At 48.5% G+C, this 21109-nt stretch overlaps 1 protein-coding gene across 11 annotated transcripts in view; it reads left to right on the top strand.

Annotated features, from left to right (window-relative positions):
- Window positions 1–21109, top strand: part of LOC140199300 (tensin-1-like) — a 416856-nt gene that overhangs the window by 323826 nt on the left and 71921 nt on the right. For all 11 annotated transcript variants that reach the window (XM_072261116.1, XM_072261119.1, XM_072261118.1 and 8 more), the window contains 3 exons: window positions 13079–13266; window positions 14925–14994; window positions 18778–18882. In XM_072261116.1, the coding sequence (XP_072117217.1) occupies window positions 13079–13266; window positions 14925–14994; window positions 18778–18882 (363 nt within the window). The remainder of the gene's footprint in view (window positions 1–13078; window positions 13267–14924; window positions 14995–18777; window positions 18883–21109) is intronic.

Below are 21109 nucleotides of genomic sequence, written 5' to 3'. Positions count from 1 at the left end.
CAACCCTCTGCAGATTTTTCTGATCCTGTGCATGGCCCCTTCATACCAGGGGGTGATGTAACCAGTTAGAATGCTCCCCACGGTACATCTGTAAAAATTTGCGGGAGTCTTTGGTGACATCCCAAGTTTCCTCAAAACCCTGAATGAAATATAGCTGCTGTCATGCCTTCTCTGTAATTGCATCAGTATGTTGGGCACAGGATAGATCCTCAGAGATGTTGACACCCAGAGATGTTGGCGAATGGCCTGCTTTTAAGCTGTACAACTCTGTGTTTGCTGTGCCGCGGAGCGGTGAACAAGCAACTTCTGTGTCCATGCTTGAGCAGGCTCTTCCGTCTCTCTTTTGCGTGGCCTCCCTCCCACCGCATTCCTCATTTCTTCCGATTCAGCAGCGCCTCGCCTCCTGAACAACGCCTTCTCTGAGTCCTCCCGAATTCCATCTCGCCTGGCAGTGCCCCCACAGGCCTGAGCCAGTGTCAGACTCAATAGTAAGCATGAAATCCCGGCCTTTGTGACAATGTTAAACAGCAATGGCTGTACATATATCTCTTTGTGTGCTCCCACTACCCCCCACCCGTGAAATTCCTCTGCAGCTAACAGTCTGCAATACTGTTGCCTTGTTCTGTTTAGTAGCCAATCACATTTTAATGTCAGCCTCCCTTCATGGCGTAGGGAATGTACTGCTTTCTTAAAGGACAAGGGGCAGTACCAGGACTTGATGAAGCACTAATATAAGACAAGAGAAGCTGGAAGTTCTCTCCCTGGTGAAGAGGGAGTTAAGAGGGCATTCTGAACATAATAAGTGGATAATGGAGACTCTGAACACACAAGATTTGGATGACACGGAGTGAAGGAGATCGTCTGGAGAACCAGAGGGTGAAGAATGTTTTTATACAGTGAGTTTTGATAAGGGGACACATTGCCCAGAAACTCAGTGAAGAATAACTTTGTGGACGAAGAAAAGCAGTGAGGCTGATTGGAGGCAACCTCCGTGGGGCAGGAATTAATGAAAGGGGCAGAATGGTATCTTCTTTATCATGGAGTGTGTGATGGGACAATCTAGATGGAACCCTACTCTGTATCTAAGCTGTTTTATTTCAAAATATATTTTATTGAAAATAATTTCAGATATAAAATTAGATTAAGTAAGGAGTGCAAGAAGAGAGCAATCAAAAACCAGTGGGCTGGTCTTGAAGGGGTCATTGTTCATTTAGATGTATGACAGAGGAGGGGAAGAAGCTGGTCCTCAGTGGTGGCGGGGGGGGGGGGTTAGTGCTCATGATGCAAGGAAGACAAGCCTGATTTCAGAAGGATACAGCTCAGATGGGTTTTCTCTGCTTATCTTCTCCTATGAGATAGGGCTATCTTATAACATGACCTTAAAATCAGAAGGTGCTTGCCCACTGGTGGGTCTGGAGCTTCACAGCGATGGGTAGCTTACAAAACAAGGATATTGGTAGCTTTTTGTGATCGATGGCATCAAGAATGCACGGTTCTCTAAAGGTTAACTTGCAGCTGATAAGGAAGGCGAAGACAATATTAACATTCACTTCGAGAGGACTAGAATATAAGAGCAAGGATGTGATGCTGGGGCTTTTTTAAGGCACTGGTCAGATCACACTTGAGTATTTAGAGCAGTTTTGTGTCCCTTACCTAAGAAAAGATGTGATGGCATTGGAGAGGGTGCAAAGGAGGTTCAGCCATGATGGAACGGCAGAGCAGACTCGATGGGCTGAATAGCCTAATTCTGCTCCTATGTCTTATGGTCTTAAAAAATTGTAGTTCAGAAGAGATTTACCAGGATGCTGCCTGGATGAGACAGCATGGCTTATGAGGGAAGGTCGAGTGAGTTAGGGCTTGCTGGATTTGATGATTTTGATCCGAGGTTTTTCCAGCAGTCAAGAATGAGATGTAGAACTTGTAGCGTACAGCCCATTTTATGAAGTGTTACAAGAGTGAAGGGCAAACAAAGAAAGACAAAGATGTTGTGGTCATCTCATAGACTACAGATAAATGAATTTCTAGTGATAACAATTAACCCATAAGGTAGCCAGACTGAAACGGTGTGACACCTGGTACTGAAAAACTAGAAATGACTGTACTGTAATTACTGGAAAATTCACTGAACAATTACATGTACAGTAGGTGATTATATAAAAATAAAGCAAGTATAGGAAAGTTAAACTACAAGAACAGTTCTGATTCCACCCTTGCCCATCATGTCGCTCTGATTCCTCACCCCGCTTCCCTTTCTCCCGTGGTCCAGTCTCCTGTCCTATCAGATTCATTCTTCTTCAGCCCTTTACCTCCCAACTTCTCATTCTCCCTCACCCACCCACCTTCCTCCACACCTGGTCCTTCCTCCCACCTGGACTTGGGTATCATCTGCCTACTTATCTCCTCCCCCCTTCCTATTCTGGCTTCTTCGCCTTTCCTTTCCAGTCCTGATGAAGGATCTTGGGCTGAAATGTCGACTGTTTATTCTCCTCCATAGATGCTGCCTGACCTGCTGAGTACCTCCAGCATTATGTGTGTGTGTTGCTCAAAATTTCGGGCACCTGCAGAATTTCTTGTATTTAGGGATGTAGAGTTGAGCTTGCAGCTACACCAGTTGTGATCACATCGAATGGTAGGACAGGCCTGAGGGGTCGAATGGCCTCCCCTGCTCCTGTTTTGTATGTTGGTGTGCAGATATTCCCCAGGAAGGCTGTGATTACCCAACTCCACCCAGTGCATTTCCTCCAACATTTCCTGCCTACATCCGACCCATCACCAGCCAGGAATTCCTCCGCCAGCGCTCCGAGTTATCTGGGATTCTGAAGGCGGCTGTGTTCCCTGAGGCGGGCATGCCTCCACAACCCCTCACCTCGCCATCGCCTCCTCGACTTTCAGCTCTGTGCACTGGCTGCGATGGTTTGGGGTCATAGACTTCATAGTATACGATGCAGATTTAAAATACTTCGCGCCTGGTGACCTTTCCTCTCATCGGTGAAGAGTTATTCATGAGACGTCCAAAATAAGGTCTCAGCAATTCCTGTTTCTCAGAATGTTGGAATCTGTCATGTTAACCCCTCAACACACACAAAATGCTGGAGGAACTCAGCAGGCCAGGCAGCATCTAGGAAAAGAGTACAGGCAAAGTCTCAGGCCAAGACCCTTTGGCAGGATCCTTCCTGCAGTTCCTGCCGAAGGGTCTCGGCCTGAAACATCAACTGTACTTTTTTCTGTAGATGCTGCCTGGCCTGCTGAGTTCCTCCAGCATTTTGTGTGTGTTGCTCGGATTTCCAGCATCTGTCGATTTTCTCTTGCTTGATGTTAACCTCTCAGTCAGAATCGCACCCAAACACGTGGTACACTCTTTCACGAGCACACAGCAGATTGTGTGTACTCTGGCGTACAGACTGACACAGAGAACACACACACACACACACACACACACACACACACACACACTCACACACACACACACTCTCACACTCTCACACATACACACACACTCACACTCACACACACTTACGCAAATATTTATATGCAGGCTCATTAGTGAGTTCATCCAAGCACTAATGTCTTCTGAAAGCATTTATTCCTCTACCAATATGCATGACTACACACTCCTTACACTGTATTCCGTCAGCCACTTCTTTGACTATTTTCCTAATCTGTCGAAGTCCTTCTACAGACTCCCTGCTTCCTCAATACTGCCTGCTCCTCCACCTATCTTTGTATCATCCTCGGTCTTGGTCACAAGGCCGTTAATTCCATCATCCACATCATTGGCATAGAACTACAGTATACATTTGGAAAGGCAATGCTTCATTATTATCCCGTCTGTTTCTGCCAAGTCAATTTTGTATTATGTTTGCGAGCTCATTTGCAGGTTGAGTTGGTGGTCAGGAAGGCAAGTGCGATGTTAGCATTCATTTCAACCGGACTAGAATATAAAAGCAAGGATGTAATGCTGAGGCTTTATAGGACACTGGTGAGGCCTCACCTGAAGTATTACGAGCAGTTTTGGGCCCCTTATCTAAGAAAAGATGTGCTGGCATTGGAGAGGGTTCAGAGGAGTTTCAAATGATTCAGAGGAAGAAAAGAGTTAATGTATTTGCAGTGTTTGATGGCTCAAGCCTGTACATGCTGGAGTTTAGAAGAATAAGGGGGGGGGGAACTTCATTGAAAGGTATTGAACATTGAAAGGCCTGGATAGAGTGGATGTGGAGGGGACGTTTCCTATAGTGGGTGAGTCTAGGACCAGAGGACACGGTCTCAGGATAGTAGGACATCACTTTAGACAGCAATAGAGGCTAAGTTATTGGGTATATTTATAGCAGAGCTGGATAGATTCTTCATTAATCAGGGATCAAAGGTTATGGGGAAAAGGTAGGAGAATGTGGTTGAGAGGGAAAATAAATCAGCCATGATCAAATGATGGTGTAGTCTCAACAGGCCAAATGTCCTATGTCTGCTTCTATGTCTTATGGTCTGTCTGCAGTGGACAAGCATGAGAAACCAGGAGCTGGGTGATTGCTATTCAGTCTTTGACTGACGAGACCAGTTGGCAGGAGCTGCAACTATTTACCACGCATTAAATTGCTTTCCTGTCCTTCATCGACTCTGGGAACCTGATTGGCCATGAGGTGATGTGTTAGTGGGCAGCGGTTGCCTTGGGGACGAGTTAACGAGATTCATTAATTGCGGCAGTAAATGGAGAGTCTGTGGTAGCAGATTGTCTTCAGTCCTGCTCAGTCAGGTCTGGACAAGTTGAGGTTGAACTGGTTAGAGTTTGGGAAACCTTTCAACTCTCTGCTCAGTAGCAGTGAGGGAGAACAGACGGAGGCGTGTAGTTCTTAGCACATTACCCGGAGTTAGGGCATCACGTTTCAGCCATATCTCGTCACCCAGTCACAGAGTGAAGAAATTTATAGATCAAACTCAAAGTTCAAAGTAATTTTTTGTCAGACTGCATATGTCACCATATACTACGCTTAAGATTTATTTTCTTTCAGGCATTCACAGTAAATAGAAAGAAACACAGCAAGATCAGTGAAAAACTGCACACGACCAATGTGTAAAAGGCAACATATTGTGCAAATGCAAAAAGAAAACCAAAATAATAATAATAAATAATATTGAAAACACGAGTCGCATAGTCTTTGAAAGTGAGTCCGTAGGTTGTGGAATTAGTTCAGTGTTGAGGTGAGTGTAGTTATCCACAGCGGTTCGGGAGCCTTGTGACTGAGGGGTAATAACTGTTCCTGAACCTGGTGGTTTGGGATCTAAGGCTCCTGTACCTCCATCCCAATAGCATCAGTGAAAAGAGAGCATAGTTTGTGAGGTGGCCTTACCTCGCCCCACCACTGATGAACTGAGAAGAGACAAATTGTTTCTATCAATGGTGGTGACAGGAACGTGGGGACAGGACTCTCTGGGCAAGAGGTGCGGTGCAAATTTAAGGGAGGACTCGTACCCACAGCGAGCCCTGACTACATGGAGGAAGATGGAAGTGGATTAAAGATTAGATGAGCTTTTTAGATCATAAAACCATAAGACTTAGGAGCAGAATTAGGCTAATCATCGACCTGCTCTACTGTTCCATCATGGCTGATTTATTATACCTCTCAACCCCATTCTTCTGCTTTCTCCCCATAACTTCTGTCATCCTGACTAATCAAAAACCTCTGCTTTAAATATACACATTGCTTAGCCGCCACAGCCATTCATGGCAATGAGTTCCACAGTTTCTCCACTCTCTGGCTAAAGAAATTCCTCCTCATCTCTGTTCTAAATGGATGTCCATCTATTCTGAGGCTGTGCCCTCTGGTCCTAGACTCACCCACTTCTGTAAACAACCTCCCCACATCCACTCCATCCAGGCCTTTCAATCTTCAACAGATTTCAGGAGTTCCCCTCTCATTCTTCTAAGTGCCAGTGAATACAGGCCAGAGCCATCAAAGGCTCCTCATACTCTCACCCTTTCACACCTGGGTTCATTCGCATGAACCTCCTCTGGACCCTTTCCAACGCCAGCACGTCTTTTCTAAGATAAGGGGTCAAAGGGAGAGCTGGCTTTGTAACATCTTTATGCTACGTGCAACACCACAGAGACACCCCAATCACCCAGTCACCCAAACCGCAACACGACTGGATATAACGCCACCGAGACCCCCCAGTCACCCAAACCGCAACACGACTGGATAGAACGCCACCGAGACCCCCCAGTCACACAAACCGCAACACGACTGGATAGAACGCCACCGAGACCCCCCAGTCACCCAAACCGCAACACGACTGGATATAACAGCACCGAGACCCCCCAGTCACCCAAACCGCAACACGACTGGATATAACGCCACCGAGACCCCCCAGTAACCCAAACGGCAACACCACTGGATATAACGCCACCGAGACCCCCCAGTCACCCAAACCGCAACACCACTGGATATAACAGCACCGAGACCCCCCAGTCACGCAAGCTGCAACACGACTGGATATAACGTCACCGAGACCCCCCAGTCACCCAAACCGCAACACGACTGGATATTACGCCACCGAGACCCCCCAGTCACCCAAACCGCAACACGACTGGATATAACGCCACCGAGACCCCCCCAGTCACCCAAACCGCAACACGACTGGATATAACACCACCGAGACCCCCCAGTCACCCAAACCGCAACACGACTGGATATAACACCACCGAGACCCCCCAGTCACCCAAACCGCAACACGACTGGATATAACGCCACCGAGACCCCCCCAGTCACCCAAACCGCAACACCACTGGATAGAACGTCACCCAGACCCCCCCAGTCACCCAAACCGGAACACGACTGGATATAACGCCACCAAGACCCCCCAGTCACCCACACAGCAACACCACTGGATATAACGTCACCGAGACCCCCCCAGTCACCCAAACCGCAACACGACTGGATATAACACCACCGAGACCCCCCAGTCACCCAAACCGCAACACGACTGGATATAACACCACCGAGACCCCACAGTCACCCAAACCACAACACCACTGGATATAACGCCACCGAGACCCCCCAGTCACCCAAACCGCAACACCACGGGAGAAAAACGCCACCGAGACCACCCAGTCACCCAAACCGCAACACGACAGGATATAACAGCACTGAGACCCCCCAGTCACCCAAACCACAACACCACTGGATATAACAGCACCGACACCCCCCAGTCACCCAAACCACAACACGACTGGATATAACGCCACCGAGACCCCCCAGTCACCCAAACCGCAACACCACTGGATAGAACATCACCGAGACCCCCCAGTCACCCAAACCGCAACACGACTGGATATAACGCCACCGAGACCCCCCAGTCACCCAAGCCGCAACACGACTGGATATAACGCCACCGAGACCCCCCAGTCACCCAAACCGCAACACGACTGGATATAACGCCACCGAGACCCCCCAGTCACCCAAACCGCAACACCACTGGATATAACGCCACCGAGACCCCCCAGTCACCCAAACCGCAACACGACTGGATAGAACGCCACCGAGACCCCCCAGTAACTCAAACAGCAACACGACTGGATATAACGCCACCGAGACCCCCCAGTCACCCAAACCGCAACACCACTGGATATAACGTCACCGAGACCCCCCAGTCACCAAAACCGCAACACGACTGGATATAACGCCACCAAGACCCCCCAGTCACCCAAACCGCAACACGACTGGATATAACGCCACCGAGATCCCCCAGTCACCCAAACCGCAACACGACTGGATATAACGCCACCGAGACCCCCCAGTAACCCAAACCGCAACAGCACTGGATATAACGCCACCGAGACCCCCCAGTCACCCAAACCGCAACACGACTGGATATAACGCCACCGAGACCCCCCAGTCACCCAAACCGCAACTCGACTGGATATAACACCACCAAGACCCCCAGTCACCCAAACCGCAACACGACTGGATATAACGCCACCGAGACCCCCCAGTCACCCAAACCGCAACACCACTGGATATAACGCCACCGAGACCCCCCAGTCACCCAAACCGCAACACCACTGGATATAACGCCACCGAGACCCCCCAGTGACCCAAACCGCAACACGACTGGATATAACGCCACCGAGACCCCCCAGTCACCCAAACCGCAACTCGACTGGATATAACACCACCAAGACCCCCAGTCACCCAAACCGCAACACGACTGGATATAACGCCACCGAGACCCCCCAGTAACCCAAACCGCAACAGCACTGGATATAGCGCCACCGAGACCCCTCAGTCACCCAAACCGCAACACCACTGGATATAACGTCACCGAGACCCCCCAGTCACCCAAACCGCAACACCACTGGATATAACGCCACCGAGACCCCCCAGTCACCCAAACCGCAACACGACTGGATATAACACCACCGAGACCCCCCAGTCACCCAAACCGCAACACGACTGGATAGAACGCCACCGAGACCCCCCAGTAACCCAAACCGCAACACCAGTGGATAGAACCCCAACGAGACCCCCCAGTCACCCAAACTGCAACACGACTGGATATAACGCCACCGAGACCCCCCAGTAACCGAAACCGCAACACCACTGAGACACCCCAGTGACCCAAACCGCAACAGGACTGTATATAACTGGTTGTTTACACCTGTGACTGTGTGGCTAAGGACAGCTGGGGTGCAGGAACAGTTACTACCCCTCAGCCCTCAGGTTCCTGAACAAAAGGAAATAATGACACTCATCTCTTGAGATGTTCCCACAGTCAATGATCTCACTTTATGGACTCTTTGAGTTGTTATTTCATGTTCTCGTTATTTATTGCTATCTATTTATATTTGCACATGCACAGTTTGTTGTCCTCTGTGCTGTACTTGATCTTCCACTGATCCTGTTATAGTTGCAGCTTTGTGGATATGCTCAATGTGCTCACAGAAAGAGAATCTCAGGGTTGTATGTGGTGACATGTATCTACTCTGATAATAAACTTTACTTTGAGCTTCGTTGAAGTTGCCGGGCTGCAGGAACAGGGGACTCAAGGCTGTCTGGATGGGTCTTTAGTAAAACAGTACAGATTTGAGGGGCTGCTTACCCTTGGTGTGCCAGTGACTCACTAATGTAATGAGAGGTTGGATAAACTTGCCTTGTTTCCTCTGAAGCTGCAGAGGCTGACAGGGAGGCCCGATAGAAGCTTGTAAAATAATGAGAGGCATCGATAAACTAAACAGTCAGTCAGTTTCCCAGAATAGAAATGTCAGAGGGCAAAGGTTAAAGATGAGGGGGGCAATATTTAAAAGCAACATGTGGGCTAAGTTTACTTTTCATACAAAGAGTGTTAAGTGCCTGGAAAGGGCTGGCAGGTGAGCTGATGCAAGATGACATGAGAGAGGAGTTTAAGAGGTATTTAGATATGCAGGGAATGGAGGAAAATGGACCATATGCAGGCAGAAGGAATTAGTTTAATTTGGCACCATGGTTAGCACACACATAGTGGCCTGAAGGGTCTGTGCCTGTACGACATAAAACATTTCAATGTAGTACAATCCCTTCAGTGCACAATGTTGTGTTAAACTTTTTAACCTACTCTAAGGTTGTTCGAACCCTTCCCTTTCACATAAACCTCATTCTCCTATCATCTGTCCCTCTCACATAAACCTCCATTCTCCTGTCATCCATCCCTCTCACATAAACCTTCATTCTCCTGTCATCCTTCCCTCTCACATAAACCTCCATCCTCCTGTCATCCATGTTGTTATGATTTGTAACTTCAAAGCATTAAAGTAATTCAAAGGGATATACGGGAGTCTGAAATGCGGGTCTGACTTTGTGTTTACTTTAAGAGAGGTGTGCACATATCACATGGTAGCGTGATGACAAATGCAGTTCATGTTTTTACACATATAACCCATAATGAATTATTTAAATGAACAGGAATACTTAATCAAACAATATCCAAGTATATACAAGGTTATCCAAATATTATTGAAATGGTAAATACACAACAGCCCTCCCTGCTTAGCTGTAAACTCCACTCAATATAGACTGCATCTCCACTATATGCACAGTATACTATACAATACACCTACTATCTACAGGCATCCACAGCATAGTGAACTCCAAATTGTCCCGTTCATGTCTAATGATTTAATCATTGTGGAGGATTTCTTATTCTTGTGGAATGACGTCTTTCCTGACAGGGGTGGGGGGTATGGATCACTCTGCTTGGCAGGTGAGACGTGGCTGTGAAACAATCTCAGGTTCTGGGGGATCTTCCTTGCTGGTTGTGGGAATTGATTCTGAGACTGCAGGAAGTGGTTCTGACAGCTCTGGACACCTTTCTACTCTCTCCATTGTCTTCTAGTTTGTGCATCTTGATCTTAGGAAGGTGCATTTCGTTCACTGGAGTATTCTCTTATTAATCCTTCTATTGCTTCCTTTTACAATCTGATCTTCCTCTTCATTTCCTCATCTACAACAGCATCTGATGAATTCTCTGTTTTCATATCTCCATTGACTCCTTTCTTTTTGGCCTTCCATTCATCCAGCTGGGCTTTTGGTCTTTGCATCTACTTTTATAAGCAGCTTTTTGTCTCCCACTTCAAGTTCAGGCAGTGACCTTAGTGCACGCAGAGTAGATTCTGGTTCTTTATACTCACAAAAGCTGAATGCTTGCAACTTTCCTGAAGCTCCATGAACTCTCTTCCAGCTTAAAACCAAGCCACATTTTGCAAGTAACTGCCTGATTAACATATCAGAAGCTTTCTCAGATATGTTACCTACAAACACTGTTGTAGCTTTCCTCTGAGCAGTGTGGTCCTTCCTTGGTCTAATATGCTTTCCAAGCAGAGGCACAGAGGTCAAAGCCAACGCGTGTTTATTCTCTGTTTGACTACAGTTCATGGTGCACAGTATGGAGACAGTTGTGGCACTATCCAGTACCTTTCTTAATTCACTTTCAGTTGGTTTCATTGTAGGGGATGTGGATGGATTGCCGATCAAATTGTAGTTATCTCAGCCAAACACTTCCCCACGACGTCGGCCCTCCTCTTGTTATTACATACAAGCTCAATGTGGCTTGTTAGTTGTTATATTTCACTGCCATTAATTTTATTCCCACAGGAGTTATCTTTCCTCCCGTATAAGTTCTTAGTTGGATACCTACAGGCTTCAGTTCAGTATCTTTGAAATGCCATTCAAACTCATTTTGTGGAATGACTGAAACAGCTGAACCAGTGTATAATTCCATTTTAATTAATTTGCCATTCACTTCCAGTGTAAGCCATATTGCTTGTCTATTGTTAATTTTCACACTGTAAATCTCGAGGCTACTCAGTCCTGTATCACTCTCATTGTCATCAGATTTTTCATCAACAGCATGCAGATTAGTGCTCTATTTGCAGCTGCAACTTGACTTTTTATCTTTTTATCTTTCCTGTGCAGTCCATTTATTATTGTCTGCCTAATGTACTCTTTGTATGTGTCCTATTTTGTTGCATTTTCAGCAATTTTCACCTTTAAACCTGCATTGGTTTGGTGTATGTGAGCCCCTGCCACAACGGTAACACAGTTTGTATGGCCATGCCAGTTTCTGTTTAGATGTTGCAATTTTGTTCACACTCACTTTTATTCCATACTGCAACTCAATTGTTTCTCTGTCTGTGGTTTCAATTGAAACAGTGATTTCAACTGCTCTTTTAAATGGCTTCAGTTAGGAGCCATTTTTGAATGCTTTCGTGTAAGATTTAACAAACTAAATGATTTCTCAGTGCATCATTAAGACATTTACTGAACTGACAATTTTCAGACAACCTCTTCAATTCAGCCACCTATGGAAAAATTGACTCCCCTTCTGTTTTGGTTCTGCTTATGAAACCTAAAGCTTTCTGCTACCGACAATGGCTTTGGATCTAAATGTTGCTACAATGGCAACAAAGCTCATTTCTGCTCTACTCTGACTGTTATGTTAAGTACCACCCCAAAGCCATATTTGCTGATGATACCAATGTTGTTGGCCAAATCAAAGGTGGTGACATATCGGCAAATGCTGTAGAATGAAAATCTGGTCGAATGGTTCCACAACATTTCAACATCAGCAAAACCAAGAAGCTGATTATTGACTACAGGAAGAAGAATTCGGAGGTCCATGAGCCAGTCCTCATTAAGGGATCAGAGGTGAAGAGGATTTAAGGCATCCGTTAGTCTTGCGAGACCATGGATCTGTGCCTGAAAAGTCTTCACTCTCCAGGGCGCAGGCCTGGCCAAGGTTGTATGGAAGACCAGCAGTTGCCAATGCTGTAAGTCTCCCCTCTCCATGACACCAATGTTGTCCAAGGAAAGGGCATTAGGACCCATACAGCTTGGCACCAGTGTCATCGCAGAGCAATGTGTGATTAAGTGCTTTGCCCAAGGACACAACACGTTGCCTTGGCTGGGGCTCGAGCTCATGACCTTCAGGTCGCCAGTCCAATGCCTTAACCACTTGGCCACGTGCCCACAAGAAGGATTAGTAGCTTTAGATTTACTATCCTACAGGGGACAGTAAAAGCCACCGAGAGGATCCTGGGGTCTCCCTCCCCACTACTTGTGACATTTACTAGGAGCATTAGCCCGAAACATTGTTGAGGATCCCTACCACCCGTCCCACAATCTTTCTGACCTACTACCGTCAGGAAGGAGGCAGAAGAGCCTCAGGACGAGGACTGAGACTAACCTGTCACCACCGAGGTCTCGAAACCAGGACAGCGAGCAGTTTTCTGTTTACCTGTGCTGTGCACTGCATGAACTTTGAATGACTTTTTATTAGTTTATTTACGGCAATACTGCGTTTTTTTGTTTTGTGGGTGCACTGTGGTCAGGAGGAACATGGTTTAGTCTGGTTGTATAAAGTGTAGGTACAGTCAGATGACAATAAGTTTGAACTTGGAGCTCACAGGCTTTGTCCTGGGACCAGCAGGTAAGCACCATTACAAAAGAGGCCTTTCTCAGAGGTTTGCGTCGACCTTTGTGATTTTGTGGCAAAGTGCAGGTCAGAATAAGGAGGGGTGTAAGAAACTTATCTCTCCGGTTTGTCTCCCTGCCAGGAATGAGGGCCCGGGACCTGAATCCATTGGAGACAGACCTGATCTCGAGGAGACGGACTAGCAGCGAGGGCCAGTACGAGAATGGCAGCGACACCTCCTGCAGTCCTCCTGTCCGCTCTCCTGTCCGCTGTGTCTCTCCAGAGCTGGCCAGCTCCATCGCCGCCAATCCCGGGGGATGGCCCAAGGAGGTGAGGCCGCTTCTCCTCTCTCACGTGTGCTCACGGCCAACACCTCCCGTCACACAGATGGGCAGTTCCTGGGACGGAGGCAGTGGGTTTGTTTGGATTTAGAATTGGTTTATTATTGTCCCTATGATAGGGAAATTCCTGTCATAGAGTCATAGATCACCACAGCATAGAAACAGGCCCTTCGGCCCATCTAGTCCATGCCAAACTGTTATTCTGCCTTTTCCCATCGACTCACATCCGCAGCATCGCCCTCCATACCCCTCCCATCCATGTACTTATCCAAACTTCCCTTAAATGTTGCAATCAAACCCACATCCACCTCTTCCCCTGGCAGCTCGTCCACACTCGCTCCACCCTCTGAGTGAAAATGAAAACAAGAAATTCTGGAAGTTCTCAGTAGGTCGGGCAGCGTGCGTGGAAAGGTCAGAGGTTCTTCACTGGAAGTTGGGAAATCTGGCTGGATTTTTCTCCTCTTATATGACTAATGGAAGGGAGTGGATGGGTTCCTGTCCTGTACAGTAGTTGGGATGAGGGACGGAGTGGCCTCTACCCTTATCAGAATCAGTATGAAGTATTCATACTTCATACTGATTCTGATTCTAATAAGGGTAGAGGCCACTCCGACCCTCATCCCAACTACTGTTTAATATTACTGACATATGTCATGAAATATGTTGCTTTTTGGCAGCAGAATATTACAATACGTAACGGAAAAATTAGATTATGAGAACACTCAGTCCTCTTTTATTGTCATTTAGAAATGCATACATGCATTAAGAAATGAAACAATGTTTCTCTGGAGTGATATCACAGAAAACAGGACAGACCAAAGACTAACACTGACAAAACCACATAATTATAACATATAGTTACTACAGTGCAAAACAATACCGTAATTTGATGAAGAACAGACCATGGGCACAGTAAAAAAAGTCTCGAACTCCCCGAGTCGATCGACTCCCGAGTCCCCGATAGCAGGCAGCAAAAGGGAGAAACTCCCTGCCATAAACCTCCAGGCACCATCAACTTGCCGATAACTTGGAAGCAGCCGACCACAGCCGACACTGAGTCCATCCGTCTGAAAACTTTGAGCTTCTGACCAGCCCCTCCGACACAGCCTCCCGAGTGCCATCCTCTGCCGAGCGCCTTCGACCTCTCCCCGGCCGCTGAAACACGCAAAGCCGAGGATTTCGGGGCCTTCTGCTCCTGAGATTCCGGTTACCACACAGTAGCAATAAGAAATATATATATTTGTGTGTGTGTGTGTGTGTGTGTGTGCGCACGCGTGTGTCTATATATATATATATATATATAAATAAATTAATTAAAAAGTGCAAAAAGAAAAAAAAACTATTGAAGTGGTTTATATGGGTTTATTGTCCATTCAGAAATCTGATGGTGGAGGCGAAGAAGCTGTTTCTAACACATTGAGTGTGTGTCTTCAGGCTCCTGTACCTCCTTGATGATAGCAATGAGAAGAGAGCCTGTCCTGGGTGATGGGGGTCCCCAATGACGGATGCTGCCTTTTTAAGACATCGCCTTTTGAAAGTGTCCTCGATGCTAGGGAGGCTGGAGCTCATGATGGAGCTGGCTGAGTTTTCGGGATCTGATCTAATACTCAGCTGGAGTGACATCTTCTCTTCTTTTGCCTTTCCCAGTCCAACATGCACAGCTACAGAGAAGCGTTTGAGGAGTTGGAAGGAGCGGCCGTGACTCCGGCCAGCACCGGTGAGTCATCCTACCCAGCACGGCTTCTGTCTTCCCAGCTCTATACACAGCTCATCGAGCCACAGAGTTATAGAACACGACAGCACCAAAACAGGTCCATCAGTCCGCGCGGAACTGTTCCTCTGCCTAGTCTCAATTACTCGCATCGGACCATAACCCTCCATACCTCTCCAAACCATGTACCTATCCAAACCTGTTAAATGTTGAATTCAAACTTGCATCCATCATTTCCACTGGAAGCTCGTTCCACACTCTGAGGATCTCCTTCAGCATTTCACCTTCCACACTTAACCCATGCTTGCAGTTCTAGCCTCACCCACTTAGTGGAAAAAGCCAGCTTGCATTTACCCTATCTATACCCCTCATACCTCAATCAAATCTCCCCTCATTCTTCTACACTCCAGGGAATAAAGTCCAAACCAATTCAATCTTTCCCAATAACTCAGGTCCTCAAGGCTGGGCAACATCATTGTAAATTTTCTCTGCACTCTTTAAAGCTTATTGATATCTTTCTGTTAGGTAGGCGACCAGAACTACCTAATTTAGAGCATGCAATACTCTAAATTAGCTTCAGCAGAATCTTATACTTGTCCAGCTTAACATCCTAACTCCTGATTTACGAAGGCTTATGCACCGAAAGCTCACTTTACAATGCCATCTGCCTGTGATTCCACTTCCAAGGAATTACAGGTCTGTATTCCCAGATCCCTCTGTTCTACCTCACTCCTCAGTGCAAGACCTACTCACAGCACAATGCCGATGTGTGGGAGATAAGCTGAGACCACCTCACCTCGATCAGGACCAATGGGATCCCTCTGTTGGGGGAGGGGAGAAGAGAGACGTACAGGGTGGGTGGGGACTTTGATTATGCTGACTGCCTTACTGAGACACTGAAAAGTGCAGACGGAGCCCACGCAAGCGAGGCTGGTTTCCGTGATATGCTGATCTCTGTCCACCCCCCTCTGCAGTTTCTTGTCGTCACAGGCACAGCACTTGCCAAGCGACTTATGGGACAAAGGGCGTCCAAAGGATCCCTAGTTTTACATCGGAAACCCCTTTTGATAAACCCCTGTGTTCAAAGAGCCTTCCAAATTATCTTCCGTAGTGCATGCTAACTTTTTCTGTACACGTGTGACTCCAGCCCTAACACCGCGGAACTCATTCAGGCGTGGTTAGGGACGTCAGGCGTGGATAGGGACGTCAGGCGTGGTTAGGGACGTCAGGTTTGGTTAGGGATGTCAGGCGTGGATAGGGACGTCAGGCGTGGTTAGGGACGTCAGGCGTGGTTAGGGACGTCAGGCGTGGATAGGGATGTCAGGTGTGGTTTGGGTTGTCAGGCGTGGATAGGGACGTCAGACGTGGATAGGGATGTCAGGCATGGATAGGGATGTCAGGCGTGGTTTGGGTTGTCAGGCGTGGATAGGGACGTCAGGCGTGGATAGGGACATCAGGCGTGGTTAGGGACGTCAGGCGTGGTTAGGGAATCAGGCGTGGTTAGGGACGTCAGGCGTGGATAGGGACGTCAGGTGTGGTTAGGGACGTCAGGCGTGGATAGGGACGTCAGGCGTGGTTAGGGATGTCAGGCGGGGACAGGGACGTCAGGCGTGGATAGAGATGTCAGGCGTGGTTTGGGACGTCAGGCGTTGATAGGGACGTCAGGCGTGGATGGGACATCAGGCGTGGATAGGGACGTCAGGCGTGGATGGGACGTCAGGCATGGATAGGGACATCAGGCGTGGTTAGGGACGTCAGGCGTGGTTAGGGAATCAGGCGTGGTTAGGGACGTCAGGCGTGGATAGGGACGTCAGGCGTGGTTAGGGACGTCAGGCGTGGATAGGGACGTCAGGCGTGGTTAGGGATGTCAGGCGGGGACAGGGACGTCAGGCGTGGATAGAGATGTCAGGCGTGGTTTGGGACGTCAGGCGTTGATAGGGACGTCAGGCGTGGATGGGACATCAGGCGTGGATAGGGACGTCAGGCGTGGATGGGACGTCAGGCGTGGATAGGAACGTCAGGCGTGGATAGGGACGTCAGGCGTGGTTAGGGACGTCAGGCGTGGTTTGGGACGTCAGGCGTGGTTAGGGACGTCAGGCGTGGTTTGGGACGTCAGGCGTGGTTAGGGACGTCAGGCGTGGACAGGGACGTCAGGCGTGGTTAGGGACGTCAGGCGTGGATAGGGACGTCAGGCGTGGATAGGGACGTCAGGCGTGGATGGGACGTCAGGCGTGGATAGGGAATCAGGCATGGATTGGGATGTCAGGCGTGGATTGGGATGTCAGGCGTGGATGAGATGTCAGGCGTGGATAGGGACGTCAGGCGTGGATGGGATGTAAGGCGTGGATGGGATGTCAGGCGTGGTTTGGGATGTCAGGCGTGGTTTGGGACGTCAGGCGTGGATAGGGAATCAGGCGTGGTTAGGGACGTTAGGCGTGGTTAGGGGCATCAGGCGTGGATAGGGACGTCAGGCGTGGATAGGGACGTCAGGCGTGGTTAGGGGCGTCAGGCGTGGTTAGGGAACCAGGCGTGGTTAGGGACGTCAGGCGTGGATAGGGAATCAGGCGTGGATAGGGACGTCAGGCGTGGTTAGGGGCGTCAGGCGTGGATAGGGACGTCAGGCGTGGATAGGGACGTCAGGCGTGGTTAGGGGCGTCAGGCGTGGTTAGGGAATCAGGCGTGGTTAGGGACGTCAGGTATGGTTTGGGAATCAGGCGTGGTTTGGGATGTCAGGCGTGGATAGAGAATCAGGCGTGGATAGGGACATCAGGCGTGGATAGGGACGTCAGGCGTGGATGTGATGTCAGGTGTGGTTAGGGACGTCAGGCGTGGTTAGGGACGTCAGGCGTGGATAGGGACGTCAGGCCCGGTTTGGGACGTCGGGTGTGGTTTGGGATGTCAGGTGTGAATAGGGACGTCAGGCGTGGTTTGGGACCTCAGGCGTGGTTTGGGACCTCAGGCGTGGTTTGGGACGTCAGGCGTGGATGGGACGTCAGACGTGGTTAGGGACGTCAGGCGTGGATAGGGACATCAGGCGTGGATAGGGACTTCAGGCGTGGATAGGGAATCAGGGGTGGTTTGGTATGTCAGGCGTGGATAGAGAATCAGGCGTGGATAGGGACTTCAGGCGTGGATAGGGACGTCAGGTGTGGTTTGGGACGTCAGGCGTGGATAAGGACGTCAGGACTGGTTAGGGACGTCAGGTGTGGATAGGGAATCAGGCGTGGATAGGGACATCAGGCGTGGATAAGGACGTCAGGACTGGTTAGGGATATCAGGCGTGGATAGGGACGTCAGTGCCACCCAGGCGCAGTGAACAATTCACTGGAAGGTATAAATGTGTTAGAGCACAGTACAGCCCCTTCAGCCCACAATGCTGTGCTAACCTTTTAACCTACTCTAAGATCATCCAACCCTCCCCTCCTACATAGCTCTCCATTTTTCTATCTTTCATGTGCCTATCTGAGAGTGTCATTAATGTCCCTAATGTATCTGCCTCTATCACCACTCCACGCAGCCATCAAACCTGCCTGACACCTCCCCTGTGCTTTCCTCCAATCACCTTAAAATAATGCCCTTAAGTATTAGCCATTTCTGCCCTGGGAAAAAGTCTCTGGGTGCCCACTCAGTCTATGCATTTTACCATCTTGTACAGCTCTATCAAATCACTTCTCGTCTTCCTTCGCTTCAAACAGAAAATCCCCAGCTCGCCCAACCTATCTTCTTAAGACATGCTGTCTAGTCCAGGCAGCACTTGGGTAAATCTCCGAAATTGCTGTTATTTTGCAGTGGCCCGTTCTCCTCCTGGACTGGCCCAGACCCCACTCTCGGCACTGGGCCTGAAGCCTCACAACCCGGCCAACATCATACTGCAGTCCACCGTTCTGGGGCAAGGTAGGATTAGTTAGCTACCGGGACCGGCTTTGGGTCAGACCTTCCCAAGCTCCATGGGAAGGAGGGGATACAGGGGATGGCTTGGGAAGGAGGGGATACGGGGGACGGCTTGGGAAGGAGGGGATACGGGGGACGGCTTGGGAAGGAGGGGATACGGGCGACGGCTTGGGAAGGAGGGGATACGGGGGACGGCTTGGGAAGGAGGGATACGGGGACGGCTTGGGAAGGAGGGGATACGGGAGACGGCTTGGGAAGGAGGGGATACGGGGGACGGCTTGGGAAGGAGGGGATACGGGGGATGGCAGGTGCTGGAACTCGGAGCAACACACAGAACTGGGGAGGAACTCAGAGTTATGATCACTGACATACACTCAGTGGCCACATTATTAGGAACACCTGTACGCCTCATTAATGCAAATATTTAATCAGCCAATCATGTGGCAGCAACTCAGTACGTCCATGCAGACATGGTCAAGAGGTTCAGTTGTTGTTCACACCAAACATCAGAATGGGGAAGAAATGTGATGTATGACTGTGGAATGATTGTTTGTGCCAGACGGTGTGGTTTCTGTGGTTTGATCATCATAAACTGCTGATCTCCTGGGGTTTTCACACATAACAGTCTCTAGAGTTTACAGAGCATGGTGTGAAAAACCAAACATACATCCAGTGAGTGGTAGATCTATGGGTGAAAGTGCCTTGTTAATGAGAGAGATCAGAGGAGAGTGGCCAGACTGGTTCAAGCTGCCAGGAAGGCGACAGTAATTCAAATAAACACACATTACAACAGCAGTGTGCAGAAGAGCATCTCTGAATGCACAACACGTCGAACGTTGAAGGAGATGGGTTACAGCAGCTGAAGACCACAAGCATACACCCAGTGGCTGTTTTATTAGTTACAGGAGGTACCTAATAAAGCGGTCACTAAGTGTATATCGTGAAATGTGTTGTTTTGCGGTAGCAGTGCAGTGCAATACTTAAAGTACACTATAAATTACAATAATAATATACAAAACATTAAGAAATGGTGCTAAAAAGGTGCAAAATAGTGAGGTGGTGTTCATAGGTTCATGGACCATACAGAAATCTGATGGCGGAGTGGAAGAAGCTGTTCCTGAATTATTGAGTGTGTATCTTCAGGCTCCCGTACCTCCTCCCTGATGGTAGCAATGAGAAGAGGGGGTGTCCTGGGTGGTGAGGGTCCTTCATGATGGATACGCCTTCTTGAGGCATCGCCTTTGAAGATTGGGCTTAATTAAGAGTATTGGGTACATTTAAAGTGGAGGTTGGTAGGTTCTTCATTAATAAGGGTGTTAAAGGTTATGGGGAGAAGGAAGGAGATTAGGTTTGAGAGGGTTAATAAATCAGCCGCAATCAAATGGTGGAGAATTTGGTGCCAGAGTGTGTGGTGACGCTTGTGGGCTGACCCCAGCACATGTGGTGTGTTGGTTGTTAACGCAAACAACATATTTCACTGTATGCTTCAATGTACGCGTGATAATTATATCTGAGTCTGATAAGGCTCTGCATCTTCTCCTATGCCTCAAGGTCTTATAGAGAGAAACCTTTATAATCATTTTATCTGAAAAAAAACTTGAGGTTTGCCTCAGAAACTGTTGCTACATTATTGAGTTATTCCACATAAGGAAGGGGAACCACCTCTACCAGTTATTCACTTGTTTAGAGATACAGTGTGGAACAGGCCTCTCCGGCCCAATGGCCACACTGCCCAGCAGCTCTCCTATTTAACCCTGATCTGATCACAGCACAGTTTACAATGACCAATCACTTACAAACTGGTAGGTCTGTGGGCTGTGGGAGGATACCGGAGCATCCAGATCGTCACGGGGAGGACGTACTAACTCCTTACAGACGGTGCCAGAATTGACTTCTGAACTCTGACGCCCTGAGCTGTACAAACGTCATGCTAACTGCTGTGCTCATCTTACTGTTAGAACCAGGCCAGCAAGCAGCAAAGACAGGACCATTTCTTGTCCTAGGTGTAATGAGAAATGGCAAGTAATCTTGATCCAGCTGGCTGAGGTTTGTTTGAGGACCGTGCCTGAGACAAGAGCAGTAAGGAGATTAGAGTTCACGTCATCTGGGATTGAATGGGTTCAAGGGGTTGACTCTTATTGACCCCTTTCTGACCTCTGGTGGTGCAACAATATTTTATTTAGAGATACAGTGCAGAATAGGCCCTTCCAGTCCTTGGAGCTACACCACG

The sequence above is a fragment of the Mobula birostris genome, chromosome 6 (assembly GCF_030028105.1).
Source record: "Mobula birostris isolate sMobBir1 chromosome 6, sMobBir1.hap1, whole genome shotgun sequence".
Classification (NCBI taxonomy): domain Eukaryota; kingdom Metazoa; phylum Chordata; class Chondrichthyes; order Myliobatiformes; family Myliobatidae; genus Mobula; species Mobula birostris.
The sequence above is the reverse complement of the archived record's forward strand: the minus strand, read 5'-3'. Positions and strand labels throughout refer to the sequence as shown.